The following is a 27,661-nucleotide window of genomic DNA, read 5'->3' on the forward strand; positions in this document are numbered from 1 at the left end:
TTCTCGCCGGTTAAACAAGATCATCGTCTTAGTAATTAATAATTTTAACCCTTTCTTTCATTTTCGCGTTAACAACCTATTGCGGCTGTGTAGCTCCTTAATCTCAAGGCACTCAGTACAAGTACAATCGTTGCAATCGATAGACTCTCACGCAATATAACGCCACGTGGATAAAGCTAAATTCTTTTATTCCAATAATACCACCATATACTTTCGAAATGACAAAAATACTCCCGATTGCTGTTGCGAAGCATAATAGCTTATAAATTCAATTTATGACTCGAGTCCACGGAGAAACACACCGAATAGTTTTGGGGGTTGATTAGGGTTTTGCAGAGAGCGACCGAGAGAGAGAGAGAGAGAGAGAGAATGAGCAGGAGCTTGGGGATACCAGTGAAGCTACTGCACGAGGCTTCAGGGCACGTGGTGACGGTGGAGCTCAAGAGCGGAGAACTCTACAGAGGTAGCATGATCGAGTGCGAGGACAACTGGAACTGCCAGCTCGAGAACATTACCTACACTGCTAAGGTATTTAAGCCCTACTGTTTGTTTCTTCAAATAGTTCTTTTTTTTTTCTTTTGGTGGTCTGGATTGATTTCCTGCTGCTATTGAAGCCCGATGTGGATCTGGTTGCTTTAGTTGTTTTCTTAGTTGCATTTCTTAAATCCTAATACAAAATCAGGTTGCATTACTCCCACAGGAGACATTTTTAAACCCGTTATTGGTTGTTCAGGTAGTTATGCTTCATGAAAATGTCGTGTTCTCTGTGGTTTATTCTAAAAGCGTCGGTCATGATGGATATACCTGAGAAAATTCTAGGCCGCTTGTGCTTTGAATGATCGGTCTGAATATACTTGATTCATAAGTATTTGATGATTTCAGAGGTTGAATTGGGGAAATGTTTACTCACTTTTTCAAAAGGAGTTGCACGGCGATTGGGCACTCTATGACTGAAAATATCATTTCTCATGTGGAAATACCTGCAAAGTATGGTGGCTATAGAATAACAAAATGACTTGATAGCTTAGGGGTGAATTGCTGGTCTATCATCTCGCTTTACAGAAGCTCATGTTAACCTCATGTGTCATCACGCTACACAGATCATGAATTTGAATAATCATAACCTTCCTCTATATCTATGAATGCTGTCCTTGGATATATGTGCATCTATTGTTCATTGTTGAATTTGGGATCATGAGTTACTTATCAAAAAGAATTTGAGATCATTAGTTATTTTGCCACTTCATTTAGTATATTATATACACCTTATAATTTGGGTATAATGTATATCTGGGTAACAAGTGTGGTCAATAAAAATATAATTTCTAATAAAGATGGAATAACTAGGGCCACCTATGCTAACACTTGTTGGTATAAGTTTCAAGCGATCCTCCTCAGTACCACCAATATTCTGTTTTGAGACATTATTCCTCGCTCAAAGAGGGTTTCTTTTTCAACCCCTAGGGGTTGGCTCAAGTGGTAAAGGCCTTGGGTTTGGGGGTATGCTCCCTTTAGGTGTAAGGTTCAAATCCCCTTGGGTGCAAACAATTTCTAGGGGCCATCAGATTGGGGGATTTTTCTCTTGAATTACCCGAGGTGCACTTGCGGAAAACTCCTTGCCTAGGGCCTGTGCACCCCCAGGATTAGTCTGAACGTTGTTCCGGACACCCGGTGCTAATAAAAAAAAAAGAGGGTTTCTTTTTCTTTTTCTGTATCTGCAAGCTTTTTGGCTTATTTCTACTTGCTTTTTGGTTCTAATTGAGTCATTCATTCCTTATAGCATATTTAAATTATTATTTTTCCTTATGTTTCTGTTCTTGTTCTATTTCCAATGGTTGCTCATTCATGTTGACAAATCCGCAGGATGGGAAGGTCTCACAACTTGAGCACGTCTTTATTCGAGGCAGCAAAGTCAGGTATCTAAATGATTTGTTGCTTGCTGAGAATATCTGTATCATTTGTTTCTCAAGTCACTTATTGCATGCTACTTGCAAATTGACTGCAATTAATTGAAAATGATGTGAAACTTTAACAGGTTTATGGTCATACCGGACATGCTGAAAAATGCTCCAATGTTCAAACGTCTGGATGCCAGAATAAAGGTACCTTTCCGTTTTGAAGTAATTAGATACTCCTAAATTCTACTTTGCTTTACTTTTTCTAATCTATGCTTTGCGAACTTCTTAAAGGGTAAGGGTGCAGCACTTGGAGTTGGTCGGGGTAGAGCAGTTGCAATGCGAGCTAAGGTAAAATGCCTCCTTTTAGGGAGTTTCCTTAAAATGAGGGTTAGATCTTGATACTGAACTGGCAGTTTTATGTTTGAACTTGATTGAAACAAGATAAATGATTTGTAAATGCTACTAATAAAATGAGGAGAAACTCATAAATTTAGGTTACTGCATGATCATTGTTCTTCTTTTTGGTCTTTGAGTGCTGGGTGCCTGCCTGGGGAAGTGTCTGCTTAAACACCTCGTTTTTGTTGTTCTGCATAACCTGTTTCTTATCTCAATGGATGGGAAGTGTCCCGACCCCATAAATAATACATTTTACTGCAGGCTCAGGCTGCTGGACGTGGAGCACCACCTGGTAGGGGCGTTGTACCACCTGTTCGGAGGTAAAATCAACCTCTGAATGGCTTCTTTTTGTCTCCATTCTTGAGCATGGATTGTCCCCGCTCTTGATATCTCCCAAATATGTGTAAAAGATTGAGTTTTTGGTTGGGAAGGGAAAAAGAATGGAGACCCTATTTCTGAACTTCGATGGACAGCTCTTACTTTGTATGCGTGTGTATGGTATTCTAAATTAGTTCTTTTGACCATTTATTTATTTACTACTTATATAAGCAACTTTGTCTTTAGTGTTTGCGATTCTTAATTCATCTTTATAATCTGAATATTTAAAAATAAGAGGAAAAATTTAGTTGGTTTGGATAGTAAGATGAGATGGTTTTAGATAAGTTGAATAAAATATTGTTAGAATATTATTTTTTAATAATAATATTATTATTATTTTGAAATTTGAAAAAATTGAATGGAAATTTATGAAAGTTGTAATGATAAGATGAGATAAGTTGAGAGTGTTTTTAAATCTAAACGGGTAAAGAAATAGGTACGGATTCGCTGGAAGACGTACCCCCTCATTCAGAGACATGTTACATTCGTTTAAATGTGAAGCACAACTTTAACTAATGCAACGGCCGCACTCTATACATATTTGACAAGGTGAACTGTGAATTTTGTGCTAACCAAACCTCGATACCGCAGCAGTGGTGCGTTAGTTATAACTTATTAATTGGACATGAGTGGACGAAGATCTCTACTCCCGTCTTTGTAGGCAGAAGTAAATACATTTTGAGTTTTGCATTTTAAATTCAGAATTACCAAAATCAACTCATTGTATTCTTCAACTAAAAAAAAATTGACCCATTTCGCCCTTCACCGTCATCTATATTAACGGTTTTCCGAATTGAAATAAGGGTACAAGATGTAAATTCTTGATAGTAGGAACTGTAATGTGTGAGTCAATTTTAATAGACTATATATAGTACAGAATACAAAAGTAACAATAATTTAATAGTGCAACTTTCAATTGTGAAAAAGTATGATACAAGTGAGCGAGTTAAATCGCAAGGGGTCTTACCAAAGGAAACAGAAAGATTCAAGCTTGAGTTTCCCATCCATTCTAAAACATGCACAAGGCGTAGTAAAAGATGCTAATCTAATTGTCTTCTTGAATCCTATACGATCTAATTTTTGTTGTTGTTGTATTTATTGAATAATGTAGGCCAGATTACCAACAATCCGTTGTAGTCTAGTTGGTTAGGATACTCGGCTCTCACCCGAGAGACCCGGGTTCAAGTCCCGGCAACGGAATTTTTATATGTGGGTTGCTTGCTGTGGTAGAGCATCCTTTTCGATCGTGTTACTTTTAATAAATTTGGCTGTCATAAAGTGATCATGTGGTTGGTTCATTTGACTTGTCGGAAAGTATATAGCAAGTTTGTATGAATGACGAAGAGATCAAATTATGAAATGTTAGTTATTTTCAAATTATACTCTAAAAATCCAGTGTAAAAAAAAACTCTTTGTAAAAAATTGAATTCCTAATAAGAATATATCTTTTTTACACACTTCTTTAAGGTGAGATTTATTTTTTTATAAATATACTTTACACGACGAGACTTGTATAAATTATTTCTCAAAAAAAAAAAAAAAAATTGATCCAGTGGTTGTTTTGATCACCTGACTTTAATTTCAAACCGCAATACTATGCACAGATCGGTTCTGGTAAACAGTTTTTAGACATCCACTATATGATAAGAGCACTCTTATTGAATTAGCTAAAAGCTAAATTCAATGAATATTTAGTTATTAAAGAGTAAAATATATTCACATTGGATTAGTCAAATTCTAATAGAATTTAGCTACAATGACTTTCAAAAGTTTTTCCAAATTTGAAAGTTATTTTGTACATATATCAAATACATATTTTATTAATTATTTCTCTCTCCCTTTCTTTCTATTACATATTTTATCACAATTAATATATTAATTTGACTTAGTGATATATTAATTTAATAAGAACATGATTTATTAATTAACATATGATAAAATTAAATAAATTAATAATTAAAAAAATTAAATATTTTTGAAATTATTAATTATTCATTACCATATAATGAATAAATATATAAATCTAATGTGGAGATTAAATGTGAATAACTAAAATCAAATTCATCTTATATTATTTTATTATTATATAATGAAAAAATAGCTATTCCAGTGTGAAGATTTATATGAATGAATAGTTAAAAGTTAAATTTTTCTTACATTCATCAAAACTGTCCTTTAATTTTAGCTAATCCAATGAAAGTGCTCTAAGGGGGGCCGTTTTAACCTTCAAGATCAAACACATCATAATAATAACCCTAGTTTTTAGACATTTATTCGATATGGAAAAGAGAAGCAAACACAACTTTTAAAACAAACAAATTCCCTTCAATCTGCATATACAAACGAACAATATCCGTAACAAGTTCTGATACACAACTTGCTCAGGAAAAAAGTTCAACAGAACTTAAACTTATTTTCCTCCGCAGACAAAAAAAAAAAAAAAAGAGAGCTGGAAATACCTCTATGTTCAAATAAAACATAGAACAAAAGACCCCTAAATTTTGGAATACCATATCAGAGAATGTTCAAAAGCCCCAGGGGCAACTTATGTTGCTCAATTACACCCCATTCCCCCCAGGCCCCAATTGCCTTGTAAAAAAGTTAGTTTCTTGAGCCAGCCACTGCTGCTAGAATCTGGTCCCCAGGAGAAAGTTAGCAGGATCAGTTTTTGCAGCATAACCATACTTGGATGTACTGTACTTCCGGTGAACACCTGTGAGCTTTCCCGTGCCAGATTTCTGATGGAAATTAACCATCAACCTTGAGCATTCCCTGTGCATAATAAAGAAACAATTTTCAATTCAGTAAGAATGCAACCACCTTGTTAGTTAGTCAATCCCCAAAGTTTCTAGGGAAAATATCCACTTACAACAGTTGCTCCTCCGAGTAGTTGCTGTGCCACTCACAGGTCTTGCTCCACTGCTGGAACCCACAAAGAGTACATTGAGCTGTAAATATTGCAGCAGCAGCCAACAACGAAGGTGGAAACTTGAGCATCTCGTACTCAACTAGGCACATTTCGATCATGTAGAATGACAGCAACTCAATCTGATTATTTCAAGGTCACAATCAAAATCACTGCATAATATACAAAAGGCTGTGTGCAGTTTAGTTGATTCAATATAAAATAACATACCTTCGTGTCAGCTTGAGCAGCTTTGAGAAACCTCCTCATAAACACATATGGCGTGGGAACTGACAGATTGAATTGTAGGGTGTTGACCATTAGCTTCTCCTGCAGGCACATGAGCAAATCATACAGCCGAATTCTGAATTTTTTTATAGAGAACCTAAAACATAAGGATTTTAGTTAAATCTACCATCTCAAGTACTTCTTTTCTGCTGTAAGCCTTGTCAGAAATCACAATGAAATCCTCCACTACAGGAACTGAAACTTCCTCATATTTGCAGGCGAGAAGCATTGCTGTTACTCCAACCAGCTGGAGTCTCCTCCTCACCACGGGCTGAGCGGCTAGGAATCTATCAATCAGGTTTATAGTGAGATATAAGGTCTCATCCATCAGTTCAAACTTGTAGTGCACCTGTTATTGTATTCACTAACTTGTTAGTGATTTCAGTTAAACTAGATAGCAAGTTCCTCAATCAATCAGGTTCAGCAGATGTAAGCCACAAACAGAATTTTGGGTACCTCAATCAGCCAATCAATGAGAATGGCTCTCATTCTCTCATTAATATCAGATTGTTGTGCTATATAGGCTGGTGGGACACAGCAAGAACTCTGCAACAACATATTGAACCACAATATTAGTAAATTGTCAAAGAGGAGAAGAAATTCGACAAACCTACTCTTCTTGTGATGCTAAACATCTCATCAAGCACAAATCAACAAGGCGAAAAAATTCACCACATCAACATAAAATCTCAAAGTTTAGATATACTGTTCTTGGCTGATAATTGTGTAACATTCATTCTCGTTAATTAAAAACAATAAAAGAATTGCTTATGATAAGAATTCGGAATTAAACAAAAAAAAAAAAACTAAATCCACTAAATGAGTTCAAACAATCTTGAAAATGCCAAAAAAACAGGGTTTTACGACACTAGGACCTCTGCTTTCTTGTAGTGTGCATATAAATCATCAATATACTCAACAACTGCAAGCGTGTTCTTCTTATCACAGCTGTCTATGTCAACGACCGGCTCTTCGGCTATGTCTTCCATTTCTACCTCCTCCTGCAAGGAATTAAAACACCAATGGCATCCCAACTGAAACTTCCATATATAAATTGCAGTTAAATGAGGGAGAGGTCGGACAATACCATTCGATCAATCTCCTCTAGCATTGCTTCTGTGTGTTGCACAAACATTGGCACATCATCAGTCTCCTTGTAGTCTTCCACATCTATGATGCTATAATCTTCAGACTCACTAGGATTTGGAACCAACTGCAGTGGTTTCTTAGCTTCCTGTTAAAGCAATAACCCATCAATCAATTACAACATCCATACTATGCACTCAAATAAACTATCTTTAATTACAGATATAGGACCTCGGGTATAAGTTGCTGCTTATTGGACATCTGGGCAGCAAATTTTCTGAAAATAAAAAAGCCACAATCAAAATCCAAAGAAAAATAAAGGAAAAACCGTTTAACATAAAAAACCATCTTGCAGAAGACAACTGACCTCGTAATTGGTCGGTGTGCCGGAATTGGGGGTTTCTTATTGCGATCTGCATGTTTTCTGGCGACCAAACGGATCGTTTTATTTTCTTTGTCCTTGAGAATTATTTTTTAATCTTTTACGATCTTTTATATACAATCAGAAAGGAATGCATCGATTTTTCCCACTTTAATTAAGTTGATCAATTTTGCAAGAACAAAAGCAACAAAAGAAGAACACAACACAGGATTTTCCATTTCTATACTTTCCTCTTGTTTTTTCGCAGCGACCAAAAAGACAATAGGGTTTAAGAGCTTACTCTGAAAAGACATTTTTGTTGATTGCATAAGGGTAAGGAGGAGCTTCTATTATATTCCGGTCAATGCTGCTCAAAGCTCGCCGATTGTGTCCACCGCCCAAACCAAATTTTCCACCTCCAGCACGAAATCCACCTTGTAAGTCGCAAAGCAAAATGAGAAAAAAAATCTAGGCTGGGGTTTCGAGCGTAGACTTATATAAGTTTCACAACAATATCAGTGGTTCAAGTACCTTGAAAATTCGCCTGTCCGATAATGCCCGGATTGTTCTCGTCTGATCCAGCCATTTATCTGACAGAAAAGAAGAAGAAAAACGAAAAAGACTCAGAATCCAATTAAAAAATTATGAAAGAACAGCGATCCCATCGGTCAAAATCCGAAGTAAAAGAAATGGGAAAGAACCCAATCAAGAACACAGATTAACAAGCAATACCCAGGTCTTGAATTGCAAACTCCAGAAACAAAAACAAAGAATTTCTCGGACTCCCTTTACTGATTCCAACCAAACAAGCGGAGTCTTTCAGTCGGTGATGCGATCTTTTCTTGAAACACGAAAGAAGAGAGAGACTACTCAGAAAACTCCATTGAAACCCAAAGTGGATCTCTTTCTCTCTCTCTCTCTCTGGCTCTTTCGTGAACAGACTATTCTCTGAATCTTCCTCAGGTTTTCATATGTTTATACAAAGGGACAAAACAATAAAAAGAAGAAAAAAGGAAAGGAGGTAAAAAGGACGAACTGTATAAGCGATACAGGGAGGCAAACAGCGGATATATGTCCGCACATAGGTCCTCTCTCTTGTCTCTACAAATTTTTAAATCTAACGGCTAGTGAATCGTAGCCGTCAGATCTCGAAGATGAAAAGTCGCGTTCTTCCGTCTCCGCCTCAACGCAACGGCTACTTTCGCATCGCATGTGCTTTCAAAATTTCGTAATCACACTCACACGTCATCAATATGCCCTTTTTAAGGGTAGGGTTGTATTAATTAATGAGTTATTCTATTTAACAGTCCTATATTATATGTTTATTGAAAAAAATATAAAAAATAAAAATAGATGTGTGTTGTAAAAATAATGAGTAAAATAACTTATTAATTAAAGAAAAATTATACAACTACAATTAGTCTATAATTATTTTACCAATCTAGCAACTTAAAACGAATAATAATTATGTAAAATCAAAATTAATTTTTAATAAAGTATCGTGATTATATTGGTTGATTTAAAATAAATCGTAGAATAATTATAAGATAAATTAAATTAACAATCATATAATACACAAGTGTTGTGCACTCTTTTTGAAAAAAATGAGTAAATATAATACTCACATAAAAAAAATTTAATTTTTTAATAATAGACTCCACTATTTTTTAAATGGCTTGCACAACTCATGATTGTATATAGTATTAATTTTAAAAAAAGGAAAATGTTAGTTGAGCCCCTCAAACTTACCACTAAATCTTACTGCTCATACATTTTAATTTTTTTTTTTATTTTTTACTTAATAATTAAGGAAGTAATTATTAGTAAAATTATATATATGTTTTTATTTTTTCTTAATAATTAAGAATGTTAAAAAAATCAAAAGAAAAATAACAATAAATTTATAACTAGGGGTATGCGCTAGCAACATTTCGAATAAAAATTCTACTTATCATCACCTATCCTAATTTTAAAAGAATTGTAAATGTATCAATGGCATACATTTAACGTTAAGATTAAAGTATTTTGATTATTTCGCTCGTTAAGATAATGTGAGATGACTTTAATATTTTATATTCTGACATCAAATGGGATACTATCAATTTTAAATAAAAATAGAGAAAATATTTGAATTGAATCCTTTCATTAATCCTACATAATTGCTCTAAGAAATGTAAAAAATTAAAATTAAAATGGTAAGTATATCATTATTTGTGGATTAATGAGTGATCGATCCATAATTCTATTATTATTATTATTATTATTATTATTAAGAAAAATGATTAAACTATATTAAATAAATGATTAGCTTTTTATTACAATTCTTTTGTAATTCTATAATAAATAATTGACAGATTTATAAAAATGTAATTAAATTTTAATAAAGTTACATGCTTGCACTGATTAATTATAAAATAAGTTACAATAAAAGAGTTACAATATATCATTAGTCATTATTATTACTTCTTTGATAGGTGGAGTCCACTGTCACGACTCCAGAATACGCTCTACAGCACTATGAACCATGAAGGTTGCGACTGAGCTGAAAGATCTTCTTTCAACGCGTGGCTTGCTATGGTTTAATCTAAGTTTATCTAAGATCTGACACGTTTGGTTATTAATAATTATTTTCTTAACTATTAAATAAAAATAAATAAAATAGACCAACGGTCAGTTTAGAGGGCAAACTGGTATAGTATCATTTTCCACTGAAGAAATATTTAAATATTTATAAAGAGTCCTACACTATTACCATGCATGTGCAGTTGGGCGTGTCTTATAGTAAATTTGTATTTATTATAATTTTTTTTAATATTTATAAAAAAAATATATTTATTAATAATTATTTTCTTAACTATTAAATAAAAATAAATAAAATAGACCAACGGTCAGTTTAGAGGGCAAACTGGTATAGTATCATTTTGCCACGTTGGACGCGAGGCCGGTTCTCCCCAACATTTTCGATATACAAGTAGTTTTTGTGATAAGGAACTTTGCTTAAGGCTTGCCGGCTTGTTGCGTGCTGCCCCTTTCAACGAACACAACTCTTTTGGCGTCCACTTCGTGGAATCAATCCTACTACCCATAATATTTAAAGAGTAATATTAGGTATAACTTTTAAGCGTATAAATTTCATGCAAATTCTTTAAAAAATTGGGATACACTATAAAATTGATTTTTCTACACTTATTTTATAGTGGAGTCGGGTCAATTTTTTTTATATAAGACATGCGGAAGATTTGTATACTTGAGACTTGTATAAATCAATAATCATTATTCTACAATTATGATATTTAAAATCTAATGAATATAATTTGTTTTCTGTGAGAATATATACATGGAATTAGATTTTTGTTTTAATGTGGGGGTACCTAATTAAAAAGAAAGAGGAGAGAAGAGAACGAATGGTATTTGGATTTCTTTTATTTATTTATTTGCTATATGATTTTTATTTCACATTAACATCCATGTTTGGATTTTGACATATTTGGATTTCATGGCCCCAAATGATCAAACATAGTCCCTATGTGTTCGCATGAAATGAAGTCAATAAAGACAGCAAAAATAGAAACGAAAACAGCTAGTAAATTGTATTAGAGATAGATAGTATAGATAGTATTCTATTTTTTCTGTTATTCTGTTATAGGACTTTATGTTAGTTTGTTTAGATTATTTCAAATATTAATTTTCCCGCCCATTATTCATGTGCTGTAAATAGTATATAAAGATATACTATCATTTTGATGTAATTAGAACAATATACAAGAAATACAATTGGATGCTCTGCATATTTCTTGTTTTCAATTTCTCATTCTTTACATGGTATCAGTTTGAAAACATCTTCCCGCGCAAATCATCATGACTACAGAATCCAATTCATCTATCTCGCCTCCTACTCACAATTCATCAGATTCATCCAGTCCTTACTATCTTCATAATGGAGATAGTCCTGGATCCATTCTTGTTACTCAAGTTCTTGTTGGTGACAACTATAATACTTGGCGTAGGTCTATGATCATGGCTCTTACTGCCAAAAACAAAGTAGGTTTTGTCAATGGTTCCATTGTTAAACCATCTGATACTTCTCCTCTTTTTCCTATCTGGACCCGATGCAATAATATGATCCTCTCTTGGATTCTTAATTCTCTTTCTAAAGAGATTGCTGCCAGTGTAATATATGTTGATTCTGCCAGTGATATGTGGTCTGATCTTCAAGAAAGGTTTTCTCAAAGTAATGGTCCTCGGATCTATCAATTGCAGAAGTCAATTGCTTCTCTCATGCAAAATGATTTGTCTGTCAGTGCATATTTCACTCAAATGAAGGGTTTATGGGATGAATTGATGAACTATAGGCCCTTACCTGTCTGTTCATGTGGAGGTTTACATACATTGATGGACCTGCATCAACAAGACTATGTTATGCGTTTCTTGATGGGACTTAATGATTCTTTTTCACAAATCCGTGGACAGATACTTCTCATTGATCCTCTTCCTCCCATCAACAAGGTCTTTTCCTTTGTTCTTCAAGAAGAGCGCCAAAGAGATATTGGATCCATTTTGGTTCCTCACATTCCATCTGCTGCACTTTCTTCTGCAACAAAGTCTGTTCATCAAACTAAACCCTCTACTCGCAAAGATAGGCCTATTTGTTCCCATTGCTCTGTTCCAGGACATACAATTGAAAAGTGTTTCAAATTACATGGATATCCTCCTGGATATCGATCCAAAGGGAAATTTTCTACTCCATCATCTTCAGCTCATCAAGTTGTTGCTGATTCCTCATCTCAATTTCCACTCACACCACAACAATATCAACAGCTTTTGGCACTTCTCAACTCTGATTCACATGTTCCTCAAACAGCAAATGTGATTTCTCCTATTGACCAACTTTCGGGTATATCTTCTGTTTTTTCCTTAAATACTGTTCTTCCATTGAATATCACTCTTGATGATTGGATTATAGATACTGGTGCCACGGATCATATGGTCCATTCCACCTCTTTTTTCACTTCCTTTCATTCTGTTCAAAATAAAGTTGTTAAAATGCCCAATGGCATTTCTGCACCAATAACACATATTGGTTCCATTCATTTATCTTCACATCTTGTCTTGCATAATGTACTGTGTGTTCCTTCTTTTCACTATAATCTTCTTTCTGTCAGCCAATTAACTCGATCTACTTCTTGTTGTATCATTTTTTCTGGTACTGTTTGCTATGTACAGGACCTCACCCATTGGAAAACGATTGGGAAGGGTAGAGCCACAGGAGGATTATACATACTGCATAAACCAGATGCTAGTGTCACTCTTCCTTGTACTCCAATTTTAAATTCTGCTTTTGTTTCTCATTCCAATAATTCTGAATTTGATGTTTGGCATAAAAGGTTGGGTCATCCCTCCTTTTCTCGAATTAAATTGTTGTCATCTGTTGTACCTATTGATTCCATCAATAAAAGTGACAATATATGTTCAATATGTCCTCTTGCCAAGCACAAAAGACTACCATTCCCATCTCACAGTGAACACCATTCTTCTTTTCCTTTTCAACTTATACATTGTGATATATGGGGTCCCTTCCAACATCAGTCATTAGATGGTTTTAAATATTTTTTAACCATTGTAGATGACTTCTCCCGTAGCACTTGGGTGTATATGATGAAATCTAAATCTGAAACTCGAGTGTTATTGCAACATTTCATTCAAATGGTCACTACTCAGTTTAATTCTTCCATTAAGACCATCAGAACAGATAATGGTATTGAGTTTTCTATGCCTCAATTCTTTTCTTCAAAAGGCATCATTCATCAGCTTTCTTGTGTAACTACTCCCCAACAAAACTCAGTTGTTGAAAGAAAGCACCAACACATTCTCAATGTTGCTCGTGCCCTTTTCTTTCAATCTAGTGTTCCTTTAACTTTTTGGTCTGACTGTATTGTTACAGCAGTCTATCTAATAAACAGAATCCCTTCACCTTTGTTGGAAAATAAAACACCATATGAGTTACTTTTTCACAAACCACCTTCTTACTCTCATCTTAAAGTGTTTGGATCCCTTTGTTATGCATCAACATTAGCTCATAATCGATCCAAATTTGCTCCTCGAGCTAAAAGATGCATCTTCATTGGTTATCCTCTTGCCATTAAAGGCTACAAACTTTATGATCTTGATAATCATAATACTTTTGTCTCTCGGGATGTTGTTTTTCATGAACACATTTTTCCATTTCAATCTCTCAACACATCTCTTTCTGTTTCACCATCTCATTCCTATTCTCATATTTTTCCTGCTCCCATTTATGACCAAACTGATTCATTTCCTATTCTGCCTACTGAATCTGTCCTTCATACAGAATCTGTCCCTCATACAGAATCTGTTCCTCATACAGAATCTGTTCCTCCTACAGAGTCTATTCATACAAAACCTACACCACCTCACACAGAATCTGTCACTCCTCATCCAGATTCTATCTCTTTTGTCCATATTGAATTACCCTCCATACCAGATCCTTCTATTCTTAGAAGGTCTTCTCGAGTGCATAAACCACCTAGTTACTTGCAGAATTTCCATTGCCATTTGGCATCCTCACAGGTTTGCTCTTCTCCATCTACTTCAAATGGGATTTCTGGTCCTCTCTCAGGTAAACAGCATCCTTTATCCCATTCACTTGATTATTCTCATTTGTCTTCCAAACACAAAGCTTTTACCTTAGCTCTTTCCACAATTTTTGAACCTCAATTTTATCATCAAGCTGTGAAAATTCCCCATTGGAGAGTTGTTATGGCTGAAGAAATTCAAGCCTTAGAAACAAACAATACATGGACACTAACTACTCTTCCTCCTGGAAAGAGTTCAATTGGATGCAAATGGGTTTATAAAGTTAAACTCAAATCAGATGGGACACTTGAGAGATATAAGGCACGGTTGGTTGCCAAAAGATATACACAACAAGAAGGGGTGGACTACTTTGACACTTTTTGTCCAGTTGCCAAAATGGTTACTGTTAAATGCCTTCTTGCTGTAGCAGCTATTAAAGGTTGGCATCTAATTCAATTAGATGTCAACAATGCTTTTCTTCATGGAGATTTAATGGAAGAAGTGTATATGTCCTTGCCTCCTGGTTTTGGAAATAAAAATGATGCACGGGTTTGTAGATTAAACAAATCCTTGTATGGTTTAAAACAAGCTTCAAGGCAATGGTTTGCTAAGTTTTCATCTACCATTCTTGATCTTGGTTTTAAACAATCAAAGGCAGATTATTCTCTGTTTACACAACTTCAAGGAACCACTTTTATTGCTTTGTTAGTTTATGTGGATGACATCCTCATTGCTAGCAATGACATGGCTGCTGTCACTACTCTCCAAACATTTCTCAATAAACAATTCAAACTTAAGGACCTTGGGTCTTTGAAATATTTCTTGGGTTTAGAAGTTGCAAGAAATACTTCTGGAATCTCTATTTCTCAAAGGAAATACACTTTAGAAATCTTGTCAGACACTGGCTTTCTTGGTTCTAAACCTGTCAAAACACCAATGGAACAAAGCCTCAAGCTTTCTCGGGATGATGGTTCTCTTGTAGAAGATCCAACTTCATATAGAAGACTAGTGGGCAGATTGCTCTATCTTACAATCACACGGCCAGATATAACATTTGCAGTTCATACCTTGAGTCAATACATGGATTCTCCTCGACTGCCTCATCTTCATGCTGCTCAAAGAATTTTGCAATACCTCAAGAATTCTCCTGGCCAAGGATTATTCTTTTCTGCACAATCTCCTCTTCATTTGACAGCATTTGCTGACTCAGATTGGGCTGGCTGTCAAGATACTCGAAAATCTGTTACAGGATTTTGTATTTTCCTTGGCAAGTCTATCATTTCCTGGAAATCCAAAAAGCAGAGTGTTGTTTCAAGATCCTCAGCTGAATCTGAGTATAGAGCCATGGCCAACACAGTTTGTGAAGTCGTGTGGTTATTTTCCTTGCTTCAAGATCTTCAAGTTCCTCACTCAAAAGCTGCTGCTCTTTATTGTGACAACAAAGCTGCCATTCACATTGCCACTAATCCTATGTTTCATGAAAGAACAAAACATATAGAAATAGATTGTCACTTTATTCGTGACAAGGTTCAAGCAGATATCATTAAGCTCTTTCATGTCTCTTCTCACAATCAACTAGCTGATTGTTTTACTAAACCACTAGGTTATCCATTGTTTTCCACGTTAATTTCCAAGCTGGGTCTTATTAACATCCATCTTCCAGCTTGAAGGGGGGGTATTAGAGATAGATAGTATAGATAGTATAGATAGTATTCTATTTTTTCTGTTATTCTGTTATAGGACTTTATGTTAGTTTGTTTAGATTATTTCAAATATTAATTTTCCCGCCCATTATTCATGTGCTGTAAATAGTATATAAAGATATACTATCATTTTGATGTAATTAGAACAATATACAAGAAATACAATTGGATGCTCTGCATATTTCTTGTTTTCAATTTCTCATTCTTTACAAATTGAAGTGTAACAAGAAGTGCCCCGTTGCTACTTGGTTGAAACATTGCTTGCATATTTTGAACAAAATAAGACCTTTATATATATATATATATATATATATATATAGAAAAGCTATTAGAAGAGGGCTATGTTAAGGGAATGCTTTGGATTTCTTTGTATGGAGTCTGATTTTGTTTGTGTGCTATCCGGTTTGATAGTTTGACTTGACAAAGATTCATTACGATTTTTTGGTGAATTTTCAATGAGACTTGAGCCATAGAGCACATGCTTAAACCGACCTGACCCGTTAATTAGGGTTGGGCCATGGTATCATGCCATTTCAGACACTACATCTAAGGTTTTATGGTTATGTTGGCTTTTGACAGATATGGGTGCCCCTCAAACGACTTGTTCTTCTATTTATTGTGACAATCGTGGTGCCAGATTGATTACTCATAATGATGTTTTCCATGAACGTATTAAATATATCGAGATTGATAGTCACTTCGTTAGGCATCATCTTCAATAAGACACTTTGTTTCTTTTTTTCATTTCTTATGAATACCAGCTTGTTGTCATTTTCACAAACTCTCATCCATGCGATTTCATGATTTTGTTTCCACCAACTAGAGTTTGAGAGAGACGTTAATGTATATTACTTTGATTAGAATACTACTTAGATTATATTGATGCATATTATATTGATTAAAAGACTTCAACATTTCACTTGGCCTCTTTCCCTATAAATAGACTCTCTTATTGTACATGTTATTCATTGAGAAATTATAGAAAAAAAAATCATAATATAATCAATGTGCTACACATATTGTCTAAGGTGGGACCTGAACAAGTAGTACGATATGGGGTTGAGAAAATACAAGCGAACAAGGTTTTACTGTTTTGTAAAGAATCGTTCGTAGACAGGACAGGATGTCTCTTTTGTCACGCCCAAAATTCTATACACCACATTGCCATTTTATTTTTATCAACACAATTATTAACATTAAATCATCTTTTATAGAATCATCCAATAAACAACTGACATATATAGCTCAAGCAAATGCACCAAAAGTACAGTTAATCGAAATCTGACCTAGCATGGAACGCATAAAACACATTTAATCGAAGTGTGACACTTATAACGTCGGTGGATGAGGAGGATCAGCAAAAATCACAAGTACACTGTAAGAAAAATGTTTATACGTAGTCAACTAAGCTATTTACAGAATAAACTATTAAAATGAATTTATTCTTATAGTAAATAATTATTCTCTAAATAATTCATATATAATAAATATATATATTTTTTATAGTGATACTTAAGATATGATCACAACAAAGCAAGGGATCAAATTGTATGTTAACTTGGGTGGTGATCTGTTGTTAAATCAAATCCAACTCATCTCATTTCATTTCAATCTAATTATTGATGAAATTTACTATTTTTTCAATTTTTCATAAAAAAATTAAACTTATCTCAACATATTTCATACATTTCAATCTAAAAAATTAAACTCATCTCAACTTAAAAAAATTAAACACGTCTTAATGGGACCCAAAAATAAAATAATTCATAACTCAACTCATTTCAACATCCAAATACAACCGAGCAATTTTTAACAAAGACCTTTCTTTACTCTTACCTTTCTATTTCTCTTTACCCCCAAACATATTTTGTTCCATCCTACTGAACCTCGATTGCTTACGAAAAAAGTTTGATTGAGATAGTAATTAATGACAATTATTGGAACAATGATATATAATATTACTAATATATTTGTAAAAGACGTGTCCTACCACCAATCGTGATTGTTAACTTGCAAATCATTAAGTGGGTGGCAAGATGTGCTTGTGACCCCTCCAATACTTAAGTCAACAATAAGTGAGAGACAATAATTCAAGAAAGCTCAATCAGATTATTCAAAAGTTACATGTTGCCCCTATATATAGGCATGGAGAACATTTGATGAGTACCATAAACTGATTAAATTTGCACAATGTTCAATCATTAGAAGGCTTATCCCTGACATATCAAAGTTATCTAATCACCACATTATCTATATTCATAATGTGAGGTTTATCACTCTCTAATAATTAGGGCAGCTAGGGTCTACGTTAAGCTATACAACTCATTTGAGTAGTTATCATTTATGAATGATGGGCCTTAGGCCCCTAATTTGGACCGGACCAATATTAACTCCTAATAGCCCTCTAATTCCTCTCGCATGTAAGCATGAGAAATTCACCAACGAAGGAATTGTAAATATCTTACTTTACTCGATCGAGGACGTTTGAGACCTTAGACTACTCTGCTAGGAATTTTAGATGACCTATGGACTACACCGTTGGCTCATTTATTACTTTACTCGTCGTTTCCACTTATCAAGAGGCATGAATTTTAAACTTGGGAAACGTGCGTACATTACCCAGTAACCGACACAACGTTCTCCTTCAATCGCGTCGTTTAGTCAGGTAATGATGATTTGCATTTATCACATGCTCTTCATTTCCCTATTCCTTCCATTTTTTCATCTTTTTCTCGATTTATTCCTTTCTTCTTTTATGTTCTTAAGCCCCTACTATTTCGACTTCTTTATCCGCAACCCTAATCTTTCCCATTTCTTCATTTCCCTCTGCTTCTTTGTCATCCTCATGGCCCAATGAAACACATCCAAAACCCCCGTTGTCTCGGAGTCTTCCTCTGCTAAAGACATCCCATACTTCGAAGGTTTTGGGTGGCACTCCACCCTCACTACCAGAGACTTGACGAATCAATGCAACACATACGGTCTCCCAGACTCAATACTCCTGAAACTCCCTCGCCATGGTTGCGTTAATGAAGAAGGGTTCGTTGAAAAGGTTGCTCTTCCCTCTATGCCCTAACCCACGATTTGTGATTTCCTTTATGTCGCCCAGTACGCGATGTTCTTGATCTTCTTAGGCTAGCCCTGCACAGCTTCATTCTCATGCGTGGTGGGTTCTTTTTTGTTCTTGCATTGTGTTTCACTTGGTTTTGGAACCCACTAGAGAAGAATATCCAGATTTAACCTCCCGAGAGTTCCTAGCGTTTTATTCTTTGAGGAGCTCTCCAGGCAACATTTGCAGCTTTCGAATTAGCAAGCAGCAATTGGCCCGTTTTGAAAGCCACCATTCAAATGACAAACAATGGACAAGGAAGTTTTTCATGGTCTCTGGCGTAGGTTGGGAATTTCTCAATTTAGAGGCTATGCGCCGTTAAGTCCCAATTAAAGCTACTTGGAGTAAAATTCCCGACAACAAGGGCTTGATGGCAGCTTTGGAACCTCTATCCAAGTGGGAGCAATCCCGTGTTGACATGGTTGCCGCCTAGGCAAGTGAGCATGAGGATAACCTTTGGACTGAGGATCTCTTGACACCAGCCAATATTGATCGTTTCTTGGTAATGCCTAACCGCTCGAAAGTCAAGAGTCGCCTCTTCCTAAACAAAGTCTTGGAGCCATCTCCTCCAATTAAGCCTTTCTCTGGGTTTTCTCCAAGGGTTTCACAGAAGCGTTCTCGCCAGCCTACTACGGATACACCTTCTCCTATGGTGAAGAGGGTGGCTGTAGGCACAAATGCAGATGTTGGGGTGCCTCCTTTGTGGCTAACAGACCTCAGGGTACCCCGCCTTCTAGCCCCAACTGCTCACCAACAACACGCGCGCCTTCTCTAGGCCTTGACGACGTCGAGGGCTTGATGGGTCAAGCCCTTTCTGACTTGGCAATCGCTTTTGACTTTGATGTTCCTTCTCAATAGCTTGATTTGACGTCTAGCTCCACCTTCGAATTCCCGACGTCTAGTGGCGCTGCACTGAACTCAAGGAGGTGTTGGCGGCCTCGAAGGATAATAATTCCTGATATAATTCAAGAATGCTCAATCAGATCATTCAAAAGTTACATGTTGCCCTTATATATAGGCATGGAGAATATTATATAAATACTATAAATTGATTAACTTTGCACAATACTCAATTATTAGAAGGCTTATCCCTAATATATTGGAGTTACCTAATCACCACGTTATTCATATTCATAATGTGAGATTTATCCCTCTAATAACCAGGACAACTAGGATTTGCATTAAGCTATACGACTCATTTAAATAATTATTCTTTATGAATGATGGGCCTTGAGCTCCTAATTTAGTTCAGACCAATATTAACTCCTCCACTGTGCCTTGCCAACAACAACCTTGACTCGATGAGTTCAGAACAAAAGGTGAAAGTGAAAAGCAATGCAATTGTGAATTTGTTTTGATGATGTTACTGATACCAGGCAGACGAATCTAGCTCCAATCTCTCCTTTCTAAAATGAATCTAGCTGTACCCCCTACCACTAAACGCCTTTCGCTCAAGATTCTAAGATGTCGTTAAGTTTGGATAACGTTCCACATATAATTTTAAGATCTACATTTTGTTAAAAAAAATAAAGCCCCATTATTAAAAATAGAATTTTTTATGTGAATTTTAAATTTATTCACTACTTTAAAAGGGTGGGTGCAAAATTTAATATTTTAAAACTATATAAACTATTTTTAAAAATATGTAATATTTAATTAAAAATAACAAAGCTTAAAAGTAAGTTTTATAATATTTATTTACCAATCAAATTGTCAAGAAATTTCACAAATATAAGTTAAAGAGAAATGATATTTGTTGTTTTAAGATATAGATTTATTATGCATCAGTACTATTCAATCTCAAACCTCACATCTGTAGTTTTTTTATAAAGTGTGATGATATTTTTTATAGGACATAAATGTATTTTTCATAAGATATAGATACATTTTTTATAAGATGTGGCGGTGTTGAGTGGTTGATAAGAAAAAAATTTCTTTAAAATATCAAGCTTCACACACTCATTTAAAAAAAAATGAATAAATTTAAGATTTATATAAAAATTTAAATTTTTTAATAATAAATTTAATTTTTTTTAAATGAGTTCGTGAGAGTAATGCTTTTTAAATATATATTTTTTTATATTTGAGGTAGAATAATATTTTTATTAAAAAAAACTTGGCAAAAGTTTTCTAATTGACATCCGTAAAATCATTCCTCTTATTCATTATACATCATTCGATTAATTTATGTTGGATGATTAATGGCGTCTTATCAACATCAGGTAGGTCGTCTTATCAACATCACCTTTTATTTATTTATTTATATTATGTTTCGAAACCTCTTTTACTTCAAAGGGATAAGAAGCGAGTCATAAAATTGACACGATCACGGGATGTCTACTCTCCAACTTCTGGAACCATGACATCTGATCTGAATCATGCAAAGAAAAGAATAATCACCACTTAAATAGGTTCATAAATCATTTATAAATATAATTATATATATATATATATAGTGCAAATATGGGTTTTTTTATTATTTTATTTTATAAGTTTCAGTGTATTTTATCATAAGAAATTCTTAAGCTTTATTAATTGATTTGTCAGTTTTAAAATACAGTCAGCGTGACCCATCTCACATGCTTAGAAATTATAGCAAAATACCAAAAAACGAAGATTTTCCATATCGTCTCTCTCAATCATCTTGGCAGTGGGATTTTCCATCTTTAGACCGGCACGTTAATGGATATGCTTTAATAATCCTATCTCGGAAAACTGCACCAGTCTAATTGTGGGGTCCTTTTAATTATTTTAACACCAAAATCCATTTCTTCAAAAAAAAAAAAAAAAACCCAAAATCGTGGATAAGGTTATCTAGAAGCCTGCTACGTGTCTTTTTAGCATATTAAGGTTTTGTTTATTTTTATAAATTATTTTATTTCATTTTATTTAATTATTTAATTTTTTTAAATTTTAATGTAAAATATAATAAATAATTTAATTTTTAAAATTTTAAAAATAAAATATTATTAAAAAATTATATTTTAATAATATTTTATTTAATTTTAAAATTTTATCCGATTTCATCTTATTTGTATAAATAAAAGAAGTTAAAATAAAATAAGATATTTTTTTAATATTTATTTTTTAAAAAATAATAATTAAAGTAATTTTTTTTAACTACATAAATAGTATTTATTCAAATCAATTACTTGAAACTCCCAACGGTACTTTTCCATCAAAGTGGGGCCTGCTTTAATCAATAATTTCAACAGTACCGTAAGCAGGATAAGATGCGAGGGAATTCAGCGACCCAATCCCACATCGAGCACTAAAATTACTGATAAATCCTTGAAAATGGAATTTATTATTTGAGTAATACTAGTGACGATAAGTTTTGCTTAAAAAAAATAATCGATTTTATTATTAATTTTTTTTATGCAAATTACAAATTTATCTATTTTTTATTAAGAATATACACGATTTATACTGTTTAAAATTGTAAATATCATTTTTCTTATTATTTAATATACTATTTTTATAATATTTTTATTACATCTCATCATTATAATATTTTTAAATTTATACATAAAATAAAATAAATAATTTAATTTTTTTAAAATTTTAAAATAAAAAAAATATTTAAAAAAAAATATTTTAATATTTTTTATTTTTTATTTCAACCCATCTAATTTAAAAAAAGACTCGCATATTTATAAACAAATAAAAATATGCGGTGATTCTGATATGAGTGCTGACTCCATGCCAACTCCAACGTTCTCAATTATTTCCACGTGGAGCCCACTCTTACTGTTGATCCGGAATTAATAAATCATAAAATTTGGTTTAGCGACCGACTGATTTGTCTTTTCCGCAGGGATGGGTGGAAAATGAATACCAAATACTCATCTGAGATGAAAATTCTCAATGGTACCGGTAGAAGGGTTGAAAAAAATTGTAAATAGTAATAAAAAATTAATGAAAAGATAATAAAAATAAATTTATAAATTAATATAATTTGATGCAATACGTTAAATTATAAAATTATTTTTATTATAAAATAGATCTGATAGATCACATGAAGTTACATAAATTTATAGGTTTATTTGTGTATATTTTTTTTAATATATATAGCATTTTTACAAGTAAAAGTATAATGATAAAAAATAAATGATGAATAATAATAAAATAATAAATACTAATAAATCAGTTGTTTTTTTTTATTTTTAAATAATATTATGCAGAAATACGAAGACAATGCCCATACATATAGCTAGTGGCAGTAGCAGTAGCAGTCATGCATACTAGTACTATTGCTTGAAAATTACAGATCGATCAGAGAAAATAGCCTTTTAACCCCCACAACACTACGGTACTACTGGAAATATCCATTAATTATTGAACCGATACTCGGTTTGGTTATAAATATCGCCAAATCAATAACAAGAACTTCTACACTCATTCTACTCCTTTTCCTAATCTCTTTCTTTCTTTCTTTCTTTCTTTCTTTCTGATCTTCCTTCTAGCTAGCTTGCGCCATGGATCCCTACAAGGTAGATATATATATATATATATTACAAACTCAGATTTCATTTTGTCATGATCCTTATGCCTACCAATTTCTTAATTCTTCCCGGGGGAGGGGAATCATACGCTTCTTAGTTTTCATTTCTGCTGTTTATTTTCTTTTCATTCACCCATGTTTCTTGGATTTGGTTTGCAAGAAGTTCCATGCATCTATACAATGATCGACGATCGATCTCAGACAGAGAAGTGTATATATATATATATATGTTGAATTCTTTTTGTTTGGCTAGCTAGCTAGCTTAAATTATTAATTGAGATGTTTAGCTCAATAAGAATTAATGATGGTTTGGGAGGAGTACTACTTCTTCTATTTATTAGTATGATGCCTGGTCATATATAGTTCCGTACGTTTAGATTTTTAAACGGGTTCACTACTTGGAGTATTATGTATATATATATGGCCACGTATGATCGATCTATATTATTGTGGAATGGAAAATTCTTCTTCTTGCAAGTCAGTTCGCGTACTAATACTGACATATAAAATATTCATTTAATGAAATGATATGAATTGAAGACGAAAATGATTTTTACGAGAGAGATGATTTTTCTTCTTTGAAATTTTTTTTCTTTTATTTTTCTTTTCATTAAAAAAAATCATGTCAAGATTAATACGTGGTTTTGTGTATCAAATCGTTTGAACCTAACAAGACTCTTGTGGAATTTCGTGAAGATCTTGATCTGTTTGTACACAATATATATGGTCGTTGTGAGCATTTGGATCGATCGATCGATCGGTACTCTTGATGGAAAGCTTGCTGAATATGGGTATATATATATATAATGATTTTTTACACGATGGCATGCAGTACCGCCCCTCAAGTGCTTACAATACACCCTTCTGGACCACGAACGCTGGGGCTCCCGTTTTTAACAATGACTCGGCCTTAACCGTTGGATCCAGAGGTATTTTCACTATGTACGATTGTTATTTATAGTCACTTAATATAATTGGTAATATACTTGAATCATGTTCATGCTTAGGAGACTCAGTTATAACTCATTAAGGAAAGTAACCCTTGTTAATTTATGCTTAGAATAAGAATTTTTGTTTCGTATTGCCTGCCACAGATCAGCACACGTAGATAATCCCATGTTTCATATAGTTTTTCTTTAGTTGAAACAAACAGAGTTGAAATGATGCAGGATTTGCAACACTCTGTTTCTGTTTAATTCACAGGTCCAATTCTCCTTGAAGACTATCATCTGGTTGAAAAACTTGCCAACTTTGAGAGGGAGAGGATCCCCGAACGTGTTGTCCATGCTAGAGGAGCCAGTGCGAAGGGGTTCTTTGAGGTCACCCATGATATTACTCACCTCACGTGTGCTGATTTTCTACGAGCCCCTGGAGTTCAGACACCTGTGATTGTCCGTTTCTCCACTGTCATCCATGAGCGTGGCAGCCCTGAAACCATTAGGGATCCTCGAGGTTTTGCTGTCAAGTTTTACACCAGAGAGGTGAGGTTTTCTTCTGATATTTCATGATCAGGATATGAACACTCAGAGACTGTATTGGAATATTGTAGTATTTATATATGTGTTTGGCTTGACGTTTTTCTTGGTGCTCAGGGTAATTATGATCTTGTGGGAAACAACTTCCCCATCTTTTTCATCCGTGATGCAATGAAATTTCCCGATGTGATCCATGCTTTCAAACCCAACCCTAAGACGAACATCCAGGAGTATTGGAGGGTTATGGACTTCCTCTCCTACCATCCAGAGAGTCTGAACACGTTCATGCTCCTGTTTGATGATATTGGTATTCCACAAGATTACAGACACATTGAAGGCGCAGGTGTTCATACATATACCCTGATCAACAAGGCTGGGAAAGTTACTTATGTTAAATTTCACTGGAAACCCACTCTTGGGGTCAAGTGTTTGTTGGAGGAAGAGGCTATTAGGATTGGAGGAACTAATCACAGCCATGCCACTAAGGATCTGTACGACTCAATTGCGGCTGGAAACTATCCTGAGTGGAAATTCTACATCCAGACAATGGATCCCGAAGATGAGCACAAATTTGACTTTGACCCTCTTGATACAAGCAAAATCTGGCCTGAGGACATCTTGCCTCTGCAGCCAGTTGGCCGCTTGGTCTTGAACAAGAACATCGACAACTTCTTTGCAGAGAATGAGCAACTTGCATTCAACCCTGCCCATGTTGTTCCTGGTATCTACTACTCCAATGACAAGATGCTCCAGGGTCGGATCTTTGCCTATTCTGACACTCACAGGCACCGCCTCGGACCAAACTATCTCCAACTCCCAGTTAATGCACCCAAGTGTGCTCATCACAACAATCACCATGAGGGTTCCATGAATATCATTCACAGGGATGAGGAGGTATTACATTTTTAGTCAAATCAGATTCAGACTTGTATGCAAGCAACCTTGGTGTCACCCAGGATTAATGGTGGAACATGCTAATTAAGGTGGTATTGTCTATTTATTCTGATCAAATGCTTCAATGCTAAATTTTAGGTAAATTACTACCCCTCGAGGTTTGATCCTGTTTGTCCTGCTGAGAGATTCCCCATTCCACGTGATATACTCTCTGGACTACGTGAGCAGGTTAGTTCCTCGATCCAATTGCATATCCTTCTTTTTTCAAAATGTACCTTCGACATGTTGTTGAATGTTCACCTCTGATCATGAAAGACTACTGGTTAATGCAGCGTGTTATTGAGAAGGAGAACAACTTTAAACAACCAGGAGATAGATACAGATCCTGGGCACCAGACAGGTAACCTGAGTTCCTCAACTGTTTTAACTATACATAAATATATATATATATAAACAAATAGATGGGCATGTCAATTTAGCATTAATTTGCTTCTTTTTCACTTATGATCTGATCATGATCTTTTTCCCAGGCAAGATCGATGTGTCCACAGATGGGTTGAGGTTTTGTCTGACCCACGTGTCACCCATGAGATTCGCAGCATCTGGGTCTCATACCTCACTCAGGTGATCCTCTCGATGATCTCTTTCTATTTAAGTTCTTCAAAGCTGGTTAGAGCTGTCATGATAATTTTGATGTTAACCGTTGGCATGCATTGGCTATATATATATATATATATATATATATATATATATATATGTACAGGCTGACAGGTCTCTGGGTCAGAAGGTTGCATCTCGCATTAATGTGAGGCCAACCCTGTGAATTAAGGTGAAGCAAGTTGCATGTTTTTATAAGCTGAAGAGAATCGAGAATAAGATAAACAAAAATGTGAGGGGAAGGGACAAATTAGAGTGTTGTTGATCCCATGCATATTTACCGTACGTACGTGTAATATCAGATACTGAAACCTTGGCCGTATGCATCTTGTGTTTGCTTCAATCCAATAAATTATATATGCCGGTTGTATATCTGCAATTAAGTTCTATTTATATTTATTTTGGGTCGGTTTTATAGAAAATAAAATATAATATAATAGAAGATGGAGAAGAGAAAAGGAGAGAAAGAGACGTTGATGGTTACATCTTTACTTTCTCAAATGTTATTGAATACAAGACATACAGAAAATTACATTAAGATAAGATAAAATAAACATTATAAAAATCAAATCAAAATGAATTGATAATTATGAAAATCAAATCAATATAATATCAAATCAATGTAATATAAGTTATATAACCAGCAGCCTTAAATTGTAATATTTGATTTATAAGATTTAAATTTTAAATTTTTCTTCCAAATTTATAAAATATACCATGTAAATACTATTTTAATAAATGTGTTATCCGTGCATGCTGACTTATAAATAGAATTTTTCACGTACATAACATTGAGTTATACTATGTAATATTGAAATGGTGCATTTGGCATATTTAATACACAATCCAAGTCCGAACTGATCATGACTATTTCTACGGAGAGTTTGACGAAGGAAAGTTTCCCATCTGGCACCCAAATAAGCATTTGTTATGAATTCAATTAAATTGGGCTGGGCTTGATGGGCTCCTACTGAGTTGTTATCTTTTATTTTTATTTGAGTTGTTAAAATAGTTTAGTGGCCCATGGGCCCAGTTAATGTGAGTTAAAATTGGCCCATGACCTTAGTTGATTATTGCCGAATTAAGTCATCATCTTCCAGTATACGAAGAGAAAAGAGGATCCTTGTTTGGGAGCCTGGAAAGTATATTGCTGAATTGTTGTTATTTTCATTGGAGGAATTGGGACCTCGAATATTTCAAGACGTAGCTATTTTCATCTTCTTCATTATTATCTCTTGCATGATTGTTACCTTCATCTATTATCTCTCCCTTGTTATTGATCTTCTTTATTTCCTATATTAATGTTTCCTTCACGAGAGGGTTCTTTACGACATTTGGCGAAGAAAAATTCTAAACATAAGCCTCACACCATGCACACTCATTTAAAAATATGTCATTTTACTTTTTTACCCA

The 27,661-nt window shown here is 34.3% G+C and overlaps 3 protein-coding genes and 1 non-coding gene across 5 annotated transcripts; 3 read left to right on the forward strand and 1 right to left on the reverse strand.

The window, feature by feature from the left end:
- Positions 1 to 288: 288 nt before the first annotated feature.
- LOC108982185 (small nuclear ribonucleoprotein SmD3b-like) lies at positions 289 to 2,857 on the forward strand. The gene is made up of 5 exons (XM_018953484.2): positions 289 to 528; positions 1,864 to 1,916; positions 2,036 to 2,102; positions 2,190 to 2,246; positions 2,556 to 2,857. Exons 1-5 carry the CDS (start codon positions 370 to 372, stop codon positions 2,616 to 2,618), a joined length of 399 nt encoding a protein of 132 aa, XP_018809029.1. The 5' UTR covers positions 289 to 369; the 3' UTR covers positions 2,619 to 2,857.
- A 942-nt stretch (positions 2,858 to 3,799) lies between these two features.
- On the forward strand, positions 3,800 to 3,872 carry TRNAE-CUC. The gene has a single exon. It is a non-coding gene; the product is annotated as a tRNA-Glu (tRNA).
- Positions 3,873 to 5,003: 1,131 nt separating this feature from the next.
- Positions 5,004 to 8,348, reverse strand: LOC108982186 (G2/mitotic-specific cyclin-2). 2 transcript variants are annotated; one of them, XM_018953485.2, is made up of 12 exons: positions 8,045 to 8,331; positions 7,844 to 7,902; positions 7,614 to 7,746; positions 7,319 to 7,375; positions 7,183 to 7,228; positions 6,953 to 7,099; positions 6,741 to 6,866; positions 6,322 to 6,411; positions 5,993 to 6,214; positions 5,809 to 5,907; positions 5,542 to 5,720; positions 5,004 to 5,444 (listed from the first exon to the last, which is right to left on the reverse strand). In XM_018953485.2, the coding sequence occupies exons 2-12, from the start codon at positions 7,896 to 7,898 to the stop codon at positions 5,300 to 5,302; spliced, it is 1,299 nt and encodes a 432-aa protein (XP_018809030.1). In that variant the 5' UTR covers positions 7,899 to 7,902; positions 8,045 to 8,331; the 3' UTR covers positions 5,004 to 5,299. The 2 variants fall into 2 exon arrangements, with proteins under 2 accessions (XP_018809030.1, XP_018809031.1); XM_018953486.2 differs by lacking the exon at positions 7,319 to 7,375 and having other exon boundaries at positions 8,045 to 8,348.
- A 14,607-nt stretch (positions 8,349 to 22,955) lies between these two features.
- On the forward strand, positions 22,956 to 26,645 carry LOC108982204 (catalase isozyme 3-like). The gene is made up of 8 exons (XM_018953510.2): positions 22,956 to 23,211; positions 24,055 to 24,151; positions 24,426 to 24,703; positions 24,815 to 25,591; positions 25,730 to 25,819; positions 25,924 to 25,991; positions 26,122 to 26,215; positions 26,355 to 26,645. Exons 1-8 carry the CDS (start codon positions 23,197 to 23,199, stop codon positions 26,412 to 26,414), a joined length of 1,479 nt encoding a protein of 492 aa, XP_018809055.1. The 5' UTR covers positions 22,956 to 23,196; the 3' UTR covers positions 26,415 to 26,645.
- The last annotated feature ends 1,016 nt before the right edge of the window (positions 26,646 to 27,661 follow it).

This window comes from Juglans regia, chromosome 8 (genome assembly GCF_001411555.2).
Source record: "Juglans regia cultivar Chandler chromosome 8, Walnut 2.0, whole genome shotgun sequence".
Taxonomy (NCBI): Eukaryota; Viridiplantae; Streptophyta; class Magnoliopsida; order Fagales; family Juglandaceae; genus Juglans; species Juglans regia.